At 44.6% G+C, this 17,721-nt stretch overlaps 1 protein-coding gene across 1 annotated transcript in view; it reads left to right on the top strand.

Annotated features, from left to right (window-relative positions):
• The window catches only part of COL4A5 (collagen type IV alpha 5 chain), a 448,329-nt gene that overhangs the window by 373,283 nt on the left and 57,325 nt on the right, over nt 1-17,721 (top strand). Inside the window, exons 43-44 of the mRNA XM_086918465.1 lie at nt 11,002-11,074; nt 11,242-11,313. Of these exons, the coding sequence (XP_086774591.1) occupies nt 11,002-11,074; nt 11,242-11,313 (145 nt within the window). The remainder of the gene's footprint in view (nt 1-11,001; nt 11,075-11,241; nt 11,314-17,721) is intronic.

Below are 17,721 nucleotides of genomic sequence, written 5' to 3'. Positions count from 1 at the left end.
GATTCTTGGCATAACATTTACACAGATGCTAGGTACATTTGGGTACATTTAGTTAGGGAGGCATTGTAGGAGTATCCATTTATTATTGTGTGTTTTATGTACTTGTATATCTTCATGATTACTGCAAAATGGCAGAACTGTGTCATCCTTTTACTTTCGCAGTACTGCTAATCATAAATCACTGCTACTGTCTAATGGTTGTGACAGCAAATCTATTCTACACTAGAATAACAACTGTTCAATAAATTGTTATTGAAAAGCCCAGATGTTTATTCTGTATATCTCTGAGAGAAACTAAGTGAGCACGAGTGACTGAGTGAAAGGTAGTATATTGTTTCCACGATTCTGAGGGATCAGGGTTGTCATGTTCTGAGGTTGCCGGAATTCTATTCTCTCCTTGGTAAGAGACGATTATAGTGGAACTTGAGCTTGCTGATACAGACAGGCTAACATACCCGGTGGGGGTGCATGGAATCAGTCTGCCACAAATCCCACAGTTTATGTTATCTAGACTCACAGATCCTGTATAGGATATATGGAAACTACACAGCAATGTCTACCTCTATATGTCAGATAGCACACACACACTTAGTGCAGAAACCCATGTCCTGTAGTGGTCAATGGATGACATTTAGATGTGCTGATAACTACAATGAGCATCATGGACGATTGCACCTCCGCCTTTCATGAAATATGATTTTCATAAGATATTTCTGTTCTGATAAAAAAAACATCAGTAGATATGTTGCAGAGGTGAACACTGTAAATGCACATGAGGTATTAGTGAGGAAATATAAGGAACACAAACCCAATAGTGATGTAACAACAACAGTAACAAGATTTTTATTTGGTTTGGTACTCCACTGCGGACCACAAATAATATATAAAATTCAATTATTACAGCTTTTAAAAGTTCACATGTTAATACAGAGATAAAAAAGGTTTTAAAAATTTATAAAGTTTATAACAAACTAACTAAACAATAGTGATGTAAATATGGTGAAAATTGAAATGAAATACAACAAAGTATTTTAAAGATATGTGGTTTTGAAATTAATCTATCTAAATTAATCCATTTAGGGATGCATCAGAATGTGAAATGTCCGTCTATGGATGAATTACCCATAGAAGAATACATTTTGTAAAACACATATGATTATGGGTGATTTACATCCTGTTAAAAACACATTATTAGTTGTGCAGAGATTGAGTCTCTGAAGATTGGAGGATCTCTTTTAACAGCAGCAGAGCATTTTTCTGCACCTGAACCTACGCAAACTGCAGCTCTATGTTCGGAGATTGAGTGGCGACCCTCGAGTGCCTTTAACCTTCCACCTGAAGGTGTGGGTGTCATCCTGCCAACCAGTCGTCCTTTCACCAAATCTGTAGATGCCTGCTGTTGGGACACATTTGTGGTCTAGTACACTGTTAAACAGATTGACCCACTCCACCCCAAATTGGCTGTTGTTTGTGTTGTCCGTCGTCCAACAAGGCTTTGGGCACTTTTAAAGTGTGTCTGTCAGCTCTTTCTGCCTTTTTATGGTTGCTGGTCCAGACATCATTAGATAACTTACTTGTTGTGATGCGTTTTCCCAATGGGTTACAACATATGTTTCCACCTTCTTCATTTGTTATGCCCCAATGAGACTTAAATTCAGTCCTCACATTCCTCATGTGTTTTCTTTCTGAGCCTCTCCACAGTTGTTCTCTTAGGCTCTTTACTCACAAGATGGTATTTCTTGTCACCATAACTTCGTCGTGGCAGTTGAGCAAACTACAGGCGCTGTCCAGTCAACACGCCTTCTACCACCTTCTGCCCAGATAGGCTAGTTCTATGAAATCAGTTCTCCTTCCTTTCGATGGTGTTGACTCCCTTTCATGTTGGTTAGAACATCACCTTTCCAACATTCCACCGCACTCGTCTGAGGAGGAAGAGAGACTTCCCCAGTTGGATTCGAAAAGAGTCCTTAGTTCCTATCTCAAGTATATCCAAGATCCTCTGGTGGATGATCAGCTCTTTATCTGGTTCACTGGAGCAAAGAAATGCAGGGCTGTACAGAAAAAGACCATCTTGCACTGGATCATGCTCTGCATTAAGATCTGCTATGCATGGGCCAAAGAGCAGCCTCCCGGCTCATTTCATCAAAACCAAGGCTGCTGCCACTGCGCTGGCGTTCGGGCTGCCAGTTCTGGACATCTACCAGGCAGCGACGTGGGTGTCCCCTATTACATTCATGAGGTATTATTGCCTGGACAACCAGGTCCGAAAGACACTTTGCCCGCTCAGTCCTTCAGGAATTTTTGGTGCGAACCAGGTCAGGGACTGTGGGCCCGATTCACAGAAGTAACTTAAGACAAAATCCTAAACTTACTACCATTTTCGTATTCACTGAAGACACTTACTAATTTCGTTATTCACAGAAGTTAGGACTCCTAACTTTAGGACTCCTAAATGCCTTCTGTGAATACCGAAAGTCTTAAAATTCGGATTTTTCTCAGTTTAGTAGTAGTAAAGTTAGGTCTCCTAACTTTAGGACTCCTAAATGCCTTCTATGAATACCGAAAGTCTTAAAATTAGGATTTTTCTCAGTTTCGGAGTCCTACAGTTAGGACTCCTAACTTTACTACTACTAAACTGAGAAAAATCCTAATTTTAAGACTTTCGGTCTTCACATAAGGCACATAAGGCATTTAGGAGTCCTAAAGTTAGGAGTCCTAACTTTACTACTACTAACAGTGGCGTAGCAAGAGGGGGGCGGTGGGGGTGGTCCGCCCCAGGTGGCACTATTTTAGGGGCGGCCGCAATAAAGCATGGGAGATAAGAAGTGAGCAACATCTCTAAGTGCAAGACATCTTCATTTTTTTTTAACCTTGAAGTCATAACTAATAAACCTAATACGAATGCAAAAGTTAAAGAGACATCAAGTACACAGTGAAACATGTATCCGGTGTATTGTATACCTTTGAGTAAGGACCTGTCGAGAGTTGCACACTTTTTAACAGTTTTGGGTTGCTTTACCTGGTCAAACTATGTTTGCGCGGATGTCAAGGTGTCATGCGTCTAAGGTTACGTCCATGTAGTGACATGAAGGAATGTGGGGTCGTTGTCTAACCTATCAATCATGCCCAAGAGTGTCTTGTGCATACGGTCTATGCTCGCCACCCGGGCAGTACTTCAGGTATCATCTCCTGCTTGTTGTGTGGGGGGGCACATAATGCTGCGCTAGTGTGTAAGAGAGCCTTAAAAATGTCATCCCAGGCCTGTGCAATGGGAAACTTGCACAGCCCAGCCATTTCTTCCCTGTGAAGAGTGGTGCTCTCTGCCTGCGCCCAGTTTTCTAGTGATTTTAGTCAATGGGGTATCTCCGGAGGGTCCTTGTGTTTCCATCTCTTGGTTATTAACCGTTTTGTGGTGATGAAACCTAAGTCGCAAAATCTGGAGCTTACTCTGCTACTTTTCGTACGCCTGTCAAACCCTAGGATGCAAACCTCCCATGTGTGTGGCACTTCCATGGCGGTGCTGATGACGAGAGTTGTCGTTATTGTGTGCCAGTAGGAGTGGAGTCGGGGGCAGGGCCACAGCATGTGTAGTAGGTCAGTGTCTAATAAATGGCATCTTGGGCAAGCGGAGGTAGTGATAATAAAATATCTATTAATCTTGTCCATCGAGAGATACTGCCTGTGCAATATATACGTTTGTATGAGTTTGTAACGTGAATTACGTGGTATGTGTGTGGCACTGGCTAGGACACGTTCTCAGTCGCTATCTGTCAATTGTTGTCCTATATCCTCAGCCCATCTCACCCAAAGTTTCTGTGGTGGCTTTAACACGTGCGTGAGTAGGGCCTGCACTAGCCAATGGATCACGTGTGTCCCCTTCCCCATCACGTGCAGATACTGCAACAACTGGTGTGTTTGCGGTTCAAGTGCCAAATCCCCCCAAGCTAGTGTCAATGTCCGCATGATGGCTGCATGTAGGAGGAACTGACCCACCGGCTAGCCAGTGTCCACTGACAGGGTTGCAAAAGATAACAAGGCACCAACCACGCACAGTTACCCCAACGTCTCCACTCCCACCTCAGTCCAGGGCGTCAGCGCTGCTTCCGGTACAAAGTCCCTGCCACGAGACGTACCAACCAGAGGCAGTGTTGGGGCATAGGGAATAACATCTTTCGTAAGTTGGAGGCATCTTCGGTAGCATCTATGAGCTAACTCAATATGTAGCTGTGTTGGGCGGGGAAGTTTCGCAAGAGGTTGAAATAAGCCGTAGATTTGTGTTTGTGACCACGAACGCGACACATTGGCGGTATCTTCCAGGTTCCTTCCACTTAGCCACTTCACAACCCACTGCAGTTGCGCAGCTAAATAATACAATTCTAGGTGAGGAACTGCCAAACCCTCACATTCTGGTAGTGCATACTATGAGTGAAATTTCCATGGCAATGAGTGACACTTTCTGGCGAGCAAAATCAAGGAACTAAGCTGAGGGAATCATAAATATCAGACATTGCACCCATTTGTGCAACAAGATTGTCTGAATCATACAGTGTGTGCTACCCAAGACCGTTCATTAAAGGGCCATCTAGTGAATTAAGTCACAATAGGTATCAATATCCAAGCAGACGTCGCAGTCATCAAATAAACAGCATTCTGGAATGCTTACTGGTGGTGCCCGTTAGTGGTGCAGGAGAGGCCTGTTGCTTTTTTTTCAGATGATGCCCCTTTAAGAGAGAGGCAGCAGCTCGAAGAAAGCTATTTATGATATGATACAATTATTAAAAGATAATTTCACTGTGGGGGGGAAGGCGGTTCCATACTCAGCTCATTTATCACTGGTAGTTGGGACAGAGCTGGCATCATAGGTTAACTTAGCTGGTCTTTTTAGGGTCACACATCTGCTTTCTCTTTACTTTATTTTTCTTGCCTCAGTCTGTTTCCTTTCACCACTTCCTTCTTTTTCCTTTATCCCTCTTCTCTTCCCCCTCCTTCTTCTTGCCTTTCTCTACCTATCTTTCTGCCCACTCTCTTTACTAAATCAGTGTCTCCCTTCCTCCATCTCTCTGCAACTTATATAGCAGAATTTTAAATTCAGCTAACACAATGCTTTAATGTGCCCGTGAAAAAAAAATGCTTTTAATTTGCAGAAATGCACATCTGCAGGCACATTCCAAACCACTTGCCAGGCAGCTGACTCTATTCTAGTGGTTTTAAGGAGCACGAGACCGAACAGTTACCTGGGGGCCTTAATGGTGATATTGCAGAGTAACAAAGTCCCGAGTTTCCAAGCCAGCTGCCAGTTCCTCTCAGCAATTAATTGTTCACGCAGCTCTCTGATGGATGTCACATGCGTTTTTTCGGAGTCGCCAGATAGATCATCTGTGTGTTCTCTGTTGTACTGCCAGTCACCGGTGTATTCAACTGTGAAGCCATGTCATGTATGTGCATGTAACTTGCATGATGGAGGTAACTATTAGCGGCAATACTACGTATCTCTCGGACCTCTTTCAAGTGCTCACCGTCCTTTTTCCCCAGCACCCCTCTCCCCCCTCCCTCCAGGGGCGGCAATCTGGATGATAGCCCAGGGCGCCTCAAGCTCTAGCTACACCCCTGACTACTAAACTGAGAAAAATCCAAATTTTAAGACTTTCGGTATTCACAGAAGGCAATTAGGAGTCCTAAAGTTAGGAGTCCTAACTTCTGTGAATACCGAAATGAGTAAGTGCCTTCTGTGGATACCAAAATGAGGAAGTGCCTTCTTTGAAAACCAAAATGGTAGTAAGTTTAAGATTTTGTCTTAAGTTATTTCTGTGACTCACCGCTTAGGAGGTGTTGCTTGGGCATCTATTTAAAAGGTGAGGAGTTTGAGTTCCGAAGTTCTTTATCAGAAGAACACATTACTTACCTTTGGTAATGCTGATTATGGTAGAGACTCTATCTAACTGAAGATTCCTCACCAATTCTTCTACCTCCCCTTTTCGTGAACTGATCTCTTTACTTATAAAGATCTGAATTTAGGAATCTATGCACTGGTCATAACCAGTCTGATTTACTCTACATCTGCACGTGCAGAAGTGTCAAGACAGTAACTGATGTCAAAGTGCATGGTTGGTGCCTATATAGATTTGCGCATATCACATCTGGTGCAGAGCAACATAGGTGTTAGCCATCTGCACCACAGGCAACCGTGCAGGGGGATTGCTGAAGATTTTCCACGTCTAGTGTGACGCCTGGGGAAGTATTCAAAAGGAGAGGAGTCTGAGGTTAGATAGAGTCTCTACCAGAAAGAGAATTACCAGAATTAAGTAACTTGATCTATAGGTTCACAGGGTGGGCCATTTTGACAGTTCAATCCTGCAGCACTTCTTGATTAAAGTCCACTCCTTGAACCCACCTTTTCCTGGGTATTTCTTGGGTATCTGTTCAAAAGGTGAGGAATTTGCTATGAGAAGTACCCATCAGAAGAACAAGATACATACCTCCTGTAACAATCTTTCTGGTGGGTTCTTATATAAATGCAGTCTCCTCACTGCCCTTCCTCCTTCCCATTCTGTTGAGTGGACGTCTGACAAGTCACAAGTTAGCACATTAGATTCAGCTCACTGTCTGATTACTGATCCACCTGCTTTTGCTAGTTTGAGGGTGCGGAGGCTATTTTTAATCATCCCACAGGGGTGGAGCCTATATACGACTGCATTAGCAAAGCCATTACAGAGTCTTGAGAGTACCAATTATCAGTGCATGGGAGCTATTGCAGAAAAAAATTGCGGATCCTGTTTAGCGCATGTGGGAATTAAAAAGATAAGGACTATGCTGCTAGACCACCACAAAGAACTATATCAAATGTAAGTAACTTGTTCTTTAGAATCACAGACTGCCCATTCAGCGTTTTTTCTTTTTTTATCTTCTATCTTTTTAAAGCCTTACTGATCCCTTTTTCTTTTATTTTTGTGCCATTTTAATTGTAAAAGGTTTTTTTAATTTAACTTGGTTTGGGAAATGTATCTTTTTTATTTGTTAACTAACATTTTTTAGGTGTTGCTATGCCACATGCAATTTCTTCTGAGGAAAGTCTTGCTGATTGAGATTCCATTTGTTTTTTTCAGGATAATGACCCTCTTTGGGATTAACTGGGTGATTCATCTCTAATTGATTAATGTTGGGTTCCTATTTTTTGGTCTCGTATACAGACAGTTTTAAGCTCTCTGTCATCGAAACACCTTTTGTGGACATTACCAAAGACTACACTAAATTTGAGAATGGTCATTGCTTACCTGTGGTCAGCTTTCTTGTTAAAGTCACTTGCTTGCCTAATCTTCGATGGTTCTCTGTCCTCTTCGTGTGTTTAACACACCCCTTGAGCATACTTTCTTTACCATCCTTTACCATCCTTGGACTCTTTCAACTTGTTTTTCTTCGAAGAAGTCTTTCGAGTCTCTCTTTTAACCAGTAATGCGGATGGGCATCAACCCTATTGTTAGATTGGGCTTTTTTCTTTCTCTGCCTGGTTCAGATGTGCTACTGCCACGCATGGTCACCAATTCTACTGTTAAACTGTTATTCTCCACCATCAGGTTCAGACGCATATCAGCGGTGCTCTCACTATCGACATTTTCAGTGTTACCACAGAGCCCGTCTTCTTTCCTTGTGTTGCTGAGAAGACTTTTCAGCACATCTGCTGTTCCATCAACCTCATCCGTTCCAATTGTCAAGAACATTGTTAGTGAATAACCAGGCTCCCCAGCCCTCAAGCCACCCCCAGCCTTTGAGACAGCGCATCCTTCTTAACATTGTCAAAGAATGAGGATGCACTTAAGGTAATGGAAAGGATGCCCTACAAAAGATGCCATCAGTGTTACTCAAAGTATCCTTATGCTGACCTCCAACCTGTCTGTAAACTCTGCCTCTTGCCAGAGCATGACAAGACCTGCTGCGACTCCTAGAATCCTAGCGTTCAAGAGCATAAAGACCCTTTGGCAGCAAGGAGTCTAGGGGTGGGGAAAAATATAACCGTCATCCTCAGAGACGCCATACATCTTTAGTGAGGCAAACCCGCTCGGCACCAAAAAAGAAAAAATATGGTGAGTCAACTGATCTTCTGGCCCACTAACCCAATCCCAAGATCATTGGATTCCTAAGCCCGAGTAGCAAGACATTCAAGAAGAGGAAGAGGCACTTGGGACATCCTATCTAACTTCCTTGACCTGGGACCTCATCTGAAGAGCAGGTCAGACCTTCTTGCTCAAAATCAAGACAGGGTCAGACACCTGCACCCCAGGCAGCTCCTGAGGTCCTAGAGATTGGTAACCTTAACTTACCTCTGTACTGACATACTGAAAGAAGCCCATAGACCTATCCTACACACCTGCTATGCTGCTAAATGGTTTGTCCACTGCTTTAGCCAGAGACATATAAACCCTCTCACGCCTTCAGTACCAGACATCATTGCATCAAGTAACGTACAACTCCATTCGGCTGCATCTAGCAACTGTCACCACATACATGCAGAATGGGGAATTCTCCTCACTCTTCAGGATCCCTGTTGTTAAGACCTTTATGGAAGACCATGCAGTCCAACCCAGGGTGCCACCTGCCCCAGTATGGAATCTGAATATCGTCCTCACTAGACTCATGGTACCTCTCTTCGAACCACTTCATTCTTGTCCTTTGCAGTTTCCCTCCTGGAAGGTTGCCTTTCTGGTAGCAACAACAATTCTTAGATGTATTAGTGAGCTACAGGCCCTCTCATTACAGGAACCCTTCTTCCAGATCCATACTGACAGGGTGGTTCTTAAGACCAACCCCAAATTCCTACCTAAGGTAGTCTCACCATTCCACCTTAACGAAACACTTGTGCTCCTAGTCTTCTTTTCACAGCCTGACTCTTTAATTGAGAGCACTTCACACACTGGACATCAAGCATGCTGTCATGCATTATATAGGCAGGGCCAATCCTTTCTGTAAAACACAACATTTTTTGTTACCTTTGCACAGCCTCATGAAGGACACCCCATAGCTAAGGCAGGTATTGCCAGATGAATTGTAAAAATTCATTCAGATCCATTACCTTAAAGCGAAAAGGAACTTACCTATCCACCCCAGGCATAAGCAGGGTGCACCAATTGGCTTTCTTAGGAAAATACCCATAGCTGAAATCTGTAAAGCTGCCACATGGACTGGTCCACACACCTTCACCAAATGTTATTGTGTGGGTATTCTTGCAAGATAGCAAGCTAGAATTGGTCAAACTGTCCTCAGAACCCTGTTTTCGACCTCTGTACCATCCACAGGCTAGCCACCCCTGAGGGGAGTACTGCTTTACAGTCGATACAGAGCATGTACATCTACAGCCACACGTGCTCCGAACCAATACTTTTACTTCCTCTGTAAGTATCTGTTGCATGTAGTGCTGTAGATTCACATGTGCCATCCACCTCCCAGTAACCTAATGTTTACTGCAGATATCTTCAATCTTAAGAAATATTTATACTACATGCATGGCCACTGTCAAATTCTACTCACTACTTCATACCTACTTTCACCTGCTTGTGAAAAACAATCTAACAACGGAATTGGTGCACACGTGCGTTTACAACCAGAGGAGGAGTCACATAGATCGTGTGACTTGAAAGACAAGTTACAACAGTCTGAGCTCATCACTAGATGGCACGATGCGAATCTACAGGACTACATGCAACAAACAGATGCTTACAGGGTAGGTAACATAAGCCTTACGTTTGCTTTCGGCACTCTAGTGGACTTCATGCATTTTCTTTCTCTCTCCCTCCTTTGTTGCTGATCCCCTCAAATACCACCCTCACTGTGCTTTCAGTGTTGCACTCTTACCCCTCCCCATCACCCCCACACCTCCCGGCCTGGCTTTTGTTTTTTACATGGTTTCCTTTTTTGTTTAACCCCTTGGCTGCGGCAGTAATTCCGCCGCAGGGCTAGGGGGGGAAGAAGCCGCGCGGTGCCCTCCCCCATGTTCCTCGGTTGTTTACTTGCACCAACTCCCCTGCTGCACCTCCCTCCTTGTGTTTTTCTTGCACCCAGGCCTTTGTTGCTATCTGCCTCTCTCATTCTGCTCTTCACCTTATTCAAAAATAAAATGCTTTTTTAAATTTCTGTGCCCGGCAACTGCTATTTGCTACAAGGCCCTCTTTTCATTCAAATCAACTTTTCTGCATATTTTCTTAGTAAATTTACCTCTCCATCATTGACGCTCACCATCTTGAAATGGTAACTTTAAAAAAATGGGCATTCCGTCTTGACGCATACGCTTGCATGCTTGGTGACTCATTTTTCTTGCTGATGCGGCCCTGTAATGGCAACCAACTATTTCCTTTTGTATAGCTGATGCCAACAAGCATTGGCAAAAAATTATTGCCAAAGCCAAAAGCTGTGGTCATACCATTAAAGACAAGATGTATTTGCGTTGTCAATGCTTGTTTTATTATACTTGGTTTCTATCTAAATAAGAGTTACATTTGAGATTTTTCTTTTTTTTCCAAAGTGGGAGAGAATCTCATAAACTCCAGCGTCCCTAAATTTTTTAATTTCTTTATCACTTTTGAACCTAACCGTTCCCATGCCATAGCCATTACCCATTTTCTTTGATACTTCCATGTCCTTTTAACAATTTTTACAGTTAGTGTAAAGTAATAAAAACAAGAGAAAAACAAAAGAACAAGAAACTGGGGAAAAAATTATAATAAAATATACCATGTTTGTTCTCTTGTTTTAATTTCACCAAGGAAAGGGTTCTACATTTGCTTCTTCACCCCTGTTGCACATACTTAACGTTTATTAGTGTTATCATTTAGTTGGCATGCAGGTAATCTGATTTATTTGATTTTTCTTTAGTGACTTGAGGAATGTCAACTGTTGGTTTGTGATAATCTGAAAAGATGTGAATGTAAGGATTTTTTTCTTAAGAGTGACCAAACATATCCTTCAAAATGTGTTCATATGTGTTGATAATAATGGATAGGCTATTGTGTTTAGGGTGAAGATGGCCGACCAGGGCTCAATGGAATGAAAGGCGATCCCGGTGTTCCTGGAGTGCCCGGATTTCCAGGTAGATAAGTTTGATATCCTTACCACGTATACGTATACCAACCCAATGCCAGAAATGCAAAAGTAGTATATTGCTTTCGTAACCCTGACATTTTACAGATAGCATGTATGTTTTTTTTGTCAAAATGGAAATAATTCAGGTTGCTACTTTTCTGCCACATTTTTCAGGTATGAAGGGACCTTCTGGACCTCCAGGTCTCCCTGGTTCACGAGGCGATCCTGGCCCCCCTGGTTTGCAAGGTAAGACATTTGTATTTCCCCTTTGAAATGCCCTGGGATCTTTGTATTCTGTTTAAATGTATGTGAGCTTGATTTATTTTCAAATTCATTTGTCGTAAAGACCCCAAAGCCTAAGTCCATGTTAAGCTTGTTAAGTTAGCCTGCCTATCTGTGACATATATACCGCATGTCATTATTTTCCATGTATCTAGGGAAAGCTTCAAATCATCCAAACAATGAATTGATAAAACACTTAAGGTAACATAAGCCTGATACTAGTTCCCTGATATTTATGTTTCAAGGTAAGATAGTGAAGGCATAAAGTAAATATGTAGTATGAATTGACATACTTTTGTCATACTGGTTAATCTTGAACTAAGTGTTCTCACATTTCATCTGTATTAGCCATCTGAGAGGTCTGTGGTCAGTTTGAATCAGAAAGTGAGTCCAAAACAGGTAGGCCTCAACTTTTTCAGGGACCAAAAGACAGCAAAGGCCTTCCTCTCAATGGCACGCCAAAACTGTTTCCTGGAGAGTAATCTCCTGCTAACGAAAGGAACAGGATAGTCTTGTCCTTTATGGTTGGTCTGGGATAGGACTGCTCCTATCCCTACCTCAGAAGCATCAGTTTGCACAATGAACATTGCCTCTTTCAGGGTGTCGTAAGCCTTTTGACAACTAAGGGCCTCATTATGATGAGGCACGGAAATTAGGTTGGAGGCTTTCCGGGTCTCATTGTGAGTTTCCCTTTCAACCATCGCATTATGATGCAGGCGGTCAAAACTTAAACCGGCTGGTCATTCTGGCTGGATTCGGACAGGCTCAAGAATCCCTCAGTCAGTCGGAGACCGGCACTTGATTCCAATGGACGGCGTTTCAACCGTTGGGATTACGATGCTCGGTATCCGACAGTCCTTCCATACCGGGCTTTCCAACCTGGAAAGCCTGTCAGAAAGTGAGTTTGGGGGTCCCTAGCAGGGCCTATTCTTCTTGCGGCCTCCAGTTGGGGGCAGAGAAGGCATCTATGGTGCCACACTGTTAATAACTGCACAGCGTGGCAGGCACCTTTAGCCAGTAGAAGTCGGCAGTCCCGCCATAGGGATTACCTTCAAGGCGGTCACATTGAAGGTGTGTATGTTTTGTATTGCGCCGTGTGCTGCGGGCTGCAATAACAGTGCAAAAAATACACATTTTGCATATCCATGCACCATGTGGCAGGCACCATGATGTGTCTGCCACATGGTGCAGGGATATTTAGGGGGCCACCATAGGTGCCCCCTAGAACTCAAGGCTGTGAGCTTGGAAGAAAGAGGGGCCCGCCAGGCACCTCCAAAGTCCCTTTTCGCCTGCCTTTTTATGGCAGGTTAATTGCCATGACACGGCTGGTGGAAAGGGACATTGTATCCCCTACGGTGGTGCCTGAGCAGGCACCGCCACTGTTATAGAGATTCAAGTCCGCCCGACTCTGTTCCGCCTTCTTACAGCTGAGGTACCAGGCCTTTAAAGGATCAAAATCTTTACCATTGTACCCACCACTGGGCTGGTAGCATTTCTGCAGCCCACTCTCTGGTGTGCAGATCTTTAGAAGACACTTGGTTTTTGTCTTTAGGGGATCACCCCCTTTCCCTTGGGGAGGTTTTGTAACTCCTTTCTTTTGTTTGGTCACCCCCAGTGGTAGTCTTGGTCACTCTAGTCTTGGCCCAGTGTTCTGCCTTCTTTTCCGATTCTTGGGGAGAAATTAGACCTAGGTCCATCAGATACTGATTCAACTTTTCATTACTGCAATTACTTAACATGTGTTCTTTTATAAAAAAGATTATAAAGCCCAACATACTCATGCACATCATTTCCACTTAACCAATCATCTAGTGTTTTTACATAATAGTCTATGAAGTCAACCCAGGACTGGATCGGGGTTTTGTGAGCCCTCCTAAATCTACTTCTATACTCCTCAGTTGTGAGTCCAACACCCTCAATCAGGGTGTCCTTCATGAGGTCATAGGACTCAGCATCTTCCCCAGTAAGGGTCAGGAGTCTGTCCCTGCAGTTACCAGTGAACAATTCCCAAAGTAGTGCGCCCCAGTGTGACTTCTTCACTTTTCTCATGCCACAGGCCCTCTCAAAGGCTGTGAACCATTTGGTGATATAGATAACCATCCTCATATTTGTGGACAATCCCTTTGTGAATTTTAGAGTCATAAGAACTTTTTTTCCCTAGGTTTTAAGTTGCTGCCACTATTGATGGGTGCTCGACCCATTTCTGCTTTTTCTTTTTCCAGAGCCAGGAGCCTGGACTCTAGGTCTACTCTTTTGGTCAACCTTGCTAGAAGGATGTCCTCTTCACTGAGGCTGTTCTTAATGGTCTCAGAAGAACCTGACCCACCCATGTTGGCTAGGTGCTGCGAGTACTATCCTTGGAGTCGGGGGCAAAGGGACCCTGCTCTCACTATCTAGTGAGGGAGGTTAGGGGTTGTCCTCATCCCCACTAACTTCTCCCTCCTCGGAGTCAGGATCCTCCCCCTCGGAAGGATGGTCCTTAGCATACTTAGCCACGGGCTCCTGGAGCTCTACCCTGGAAGTATAGGATCCCATTTTTTTTAAATATCTTTATTTGCATTTTGTCAAACATATAGGTTACAATGGACACATATGAGAGAGTGGGAAGGGGGAGGGGAAAGGGGAGATAGGTGATCAATCAGATACGGATGAGACATTGGATAAACAATCAGTACAAATACAGGAGAGGGCCAGCAGTCTTGTCCGGTGCAGTCCCAGACTGTGATGTATCTTAAGTCCATGTGGCTAGTGGCTGACCATAAAAGGCTGTTTAATATACCAACAATCCAAAGGACCTCTTTTAAATATCCATGCAAATCTAAGAAAATTGTTCATCCTATCTCCGCTTTACACATCCATGTCTGTACCTGACTATACGGTTCAATGTCAGTTTGTGGCTAAATCAGATTTAATTTGTTATTTTTATAAATCTAGAACTAAACAGAACAAGCATTTACAATGCAATGGTTTTGCCTTTGTTAAAGTTTGAGATATTGGCAATGCTCTTGACAATTTTTTTTTTAACATAAATAAATGGCATTGTTATTTGCAATGCCACTAGCTTTCTTTCGCAAATGACACCCACAAACACCTACCGAGATCCCCCAACACACACCCACACAGAGCCCCACCCACACACTGCGAGCCCCCCACACACACTGTGAGCCCCCCACACACACTGTGAGCTCCCTCCACACACTGCGAGCCTCCCCCACACACTGCGAGCCACCCCCCACACAGAGAGCCCGCACACACCGAGAGCCTCCCCCCCCCACATTCTGAAAGCCCCCCCCACACACAGAGCCCCCCGCCCACACACAGTGCCCCTCGCCCACACACAGAGAGCCCTCCCCTTGTCTGGCAATGTACACTAGGCCCTTAGAGTTCTATAAAGCTTTGGATAGAGTTATTCAGCAACTGTTTATGATAAAGAATATCTTCGTTCCCAACTATACAATGGTGGACAATATATCATGAATAAAAAGAAGTACACGTACGTACGCATAATCTTCGTGCTTCCTGGATAACCGAACCCAGCGTAAGGTATTGTAATCGGTAGAACGGAAAGGCTATTGTGAAGCGCTCTGACACCTTCGGGTAAAGTCCGCGCTATATAAAAACGCATAAAATAAATACATAAAACTGTCGCACAGGCTGGTATGCAAAGGTTGGGGTCAATGCCCCCCGCCCCGTCTTTCCGCCCTAGGCCTCTACTACACATATAGCAGCTGAAAGCTTCCGACACATTCTCAAGAAAACGCATTGTTTAATTAATATTATAGAGCTCTCCAGTTTCTCAGGTTTACGCATGAGTAGGCCAGGTATTTGAGTTGAATTTTAGGACCTGTGGTCCAGATTAATACTGGTAAAGTCAAAGCAAAAACCTGGACTGGAAACGCTATTCACGCACGAAGAAGCTGGGGAAATTGAGAGCTCCAGCTTTACTAGGCACATAATAGGGTCGCTCATGGAGAGCGGGAGGGGGGTGTGGGGGCGGGAACGGACACAAGGAGAAGGGGGTGCGGGGGCGGGAACGGACACACGGGAAGCGGGAGGGAGCCTCCCCTAGCCCCAGCATGGAGGGTAAACAAAGCACTCACCTGGACTTCGTTCCGGGGCCGAGGCGGGACTTGCTCTTTCCCCGGGGCTCCTCCTTCGCTTGTGAGCCTCAGGACAGACGACGCAGGCTGCTTCCTGCTCTCCACTCCTCCTCCTCCCGATGACACGGCGGAGGCTCGGCCGGCTGGGCCAATCCCAGCGCGGCCCTGGCTGTATGACGGACGGCTGCTTCCCTTCGGCAGGAAGGCGGGTGTCGGCTCAATGCAGACCCAGATTTGGGGGCGTTCCCGAGAACAGGCTTTCGGCTGACGTAGCCAAAAGCCAAACATTCTCGGGAACGCCCCCGAATCTGGTCCGGCATTGACAGACAGGCCCGTCTTCCAATGGCTAGCCTCCATTTATGGAGCTAGCCAATGGAAGACGGGGGCCGTTCCTGTCTCCCCTACTATAGTAATTAGGTTTTCGCCTGCGCGAAAAAGCTGCGCAGAGCGCAGCTTTCGCCAGGCAAAACCTATAAACGGCAAGACTGAGATACTCCTGTGAGTAGATTCAAGCTGTGATTGGCACCGTCTCAAACCTATGGGTGATGTTTGAGGAGCAAAAGGAGCCGATGGTTGAAGCAACCGGACCCAAAGCCCCTTAACCCCTTGCATGCTGATGACGAACCCCAGCCGTCATGCACTACGGTGCTCGTGTGCTGATGACGGCTGGGGTTCGTCATGGCCCGCCCCTGTTCATTTGTTTACAGCACAGGGGCGGAAACGGGCCAGCAGTGAAGGGGTTAAAGAATATAAAGAACACAATATGTCCTGTTCACCATGAACAGCACACGACCCATACTCGTCACACCTGATGAGTGTGTATACCTCAGTGAGGCTGCGCACAGCCACAGTTACTCAACCAGTAACCTTCGTTAAAGACATGTTGGGTGTGAGAAGCAATGTATTCTGGATAAATGACCAGCGCACAATGTTTCTTTTGTATCGAACACTCCAATGTTTTGACTTTTTCTCATTTCATTTTTACTCACAATAACAAGGAGAGAAAATCACTTTACTGTTAAGAAGTTATATAAGAAAGCAGCTACAGCGTGAAGGTGAGCCATGTCTTGCGACATGGGCCAATGCTGGCGTGCTACAAGTAGCAATCACGTAACTTTTTTAAACAGGAGATGTTCTGAACGGACCAAACAATGATTCCACTAAATCAAGTACGTAAAGGTCCACTCGACGTTGTAATTGACATTTTCAGAGCTAGAAAATTTAAGGCGGGATCAACGTGGAGCCAGTGTTGGAGCTCCTCTCTAGCTGAGGAGGATAAGCAATGGAGGAATCACCTGTGAATGCTTGTGGTCAAGGAGAACCAGATGAGAATGTAAAACACTCCTAGAGGTCCAAGAAGTTTATCAGTAGAATGTTGAATCCAGAGGGACTGGGACACCTCGGACAATGGAGAGCTCAAAGTGGGTCCACTCGGCTACACGACATGTTCATATCTTGAAAGGTTAGATGACTCTACTTTGTACAGGTAACAGTTATTTCAACGCAAGCGTTACTACGCCTGCCAGTACCCCGCATGCCCTTGCAACGCGAAAGGTGTGCAGCAAGGGGTAGAAGGTGCTGGATTTAACTCCAACACCTTCCCTACTGTTGCACACACTGGAGTTGGAATAGTAAATTAAAATATTCCAACTTTCAGTGCACCCCGACAGCAAGTTGGGGTAAAGATTAGCGTTAAACGGCATGAGGGGTAATGGCAAGCGTTTTAACGTCATACAGCCCTTTGTACCTGCCTTCTCAAAACAGCAAATGTGGAGCTATTGCCCTGCAAGAGGCAAAATAGCCCCCACCTCCCCAAAACACACACAAAAATAATTTTAAGGCAAAAATTGTTATTCTAAGTAGTTATTTTTTTTACTGGTTTGTAGGATAGGTCCTCACTCCTCTTGCCGTCAGTTGCAGCTGTCCAGCCTCCGCAGCAGAGCAAGAGTTACCTGGGATTCTGGATCTGGCCAGCAGCCTCCTTTGGTTATGAACCTTCTTAAACACCTACCACTTAGATTCTTAGAGGCAAGCACCCCACCCAGCAGGCGCACCCACAGCATGTGTAGTTCAAATGCTTGTAGCTCAAGTCAGAAAAACTTGCTTTGGCAGTTCTTACAAGCAGATCCTGTGGGACAGAGATTCAAGTTCGATGGGAGGGGGCAGCTTTGACAGAGCCCCTCTAATAGACATTGAGGGTTAATCTTGCACAGACAGGAGGCAACTCTTCATTCTTCTTCTGCAGGCAGGTTCTTAACTCAAGTAGGCCATG

Source organism: Lissotriton vulgaris, chromosome 4_1, assembly GCF_964263255.1.
Source record: "Lissotriton vulgaris chromosome 4_1, aLisVul1.2, whole genome shotgun sequence".
In the NCBI taxonomy this organism is placed as follows: domain Eukaryota; kingdom Metazoa; phylum Chordata; class Amphibia; order Caudata; family Salamandridae; genus Lissotriton; species Lissotriton vulgaris.
This window is presented reverse-complemented; position numbering and strand designations above follow the sequence as displayed.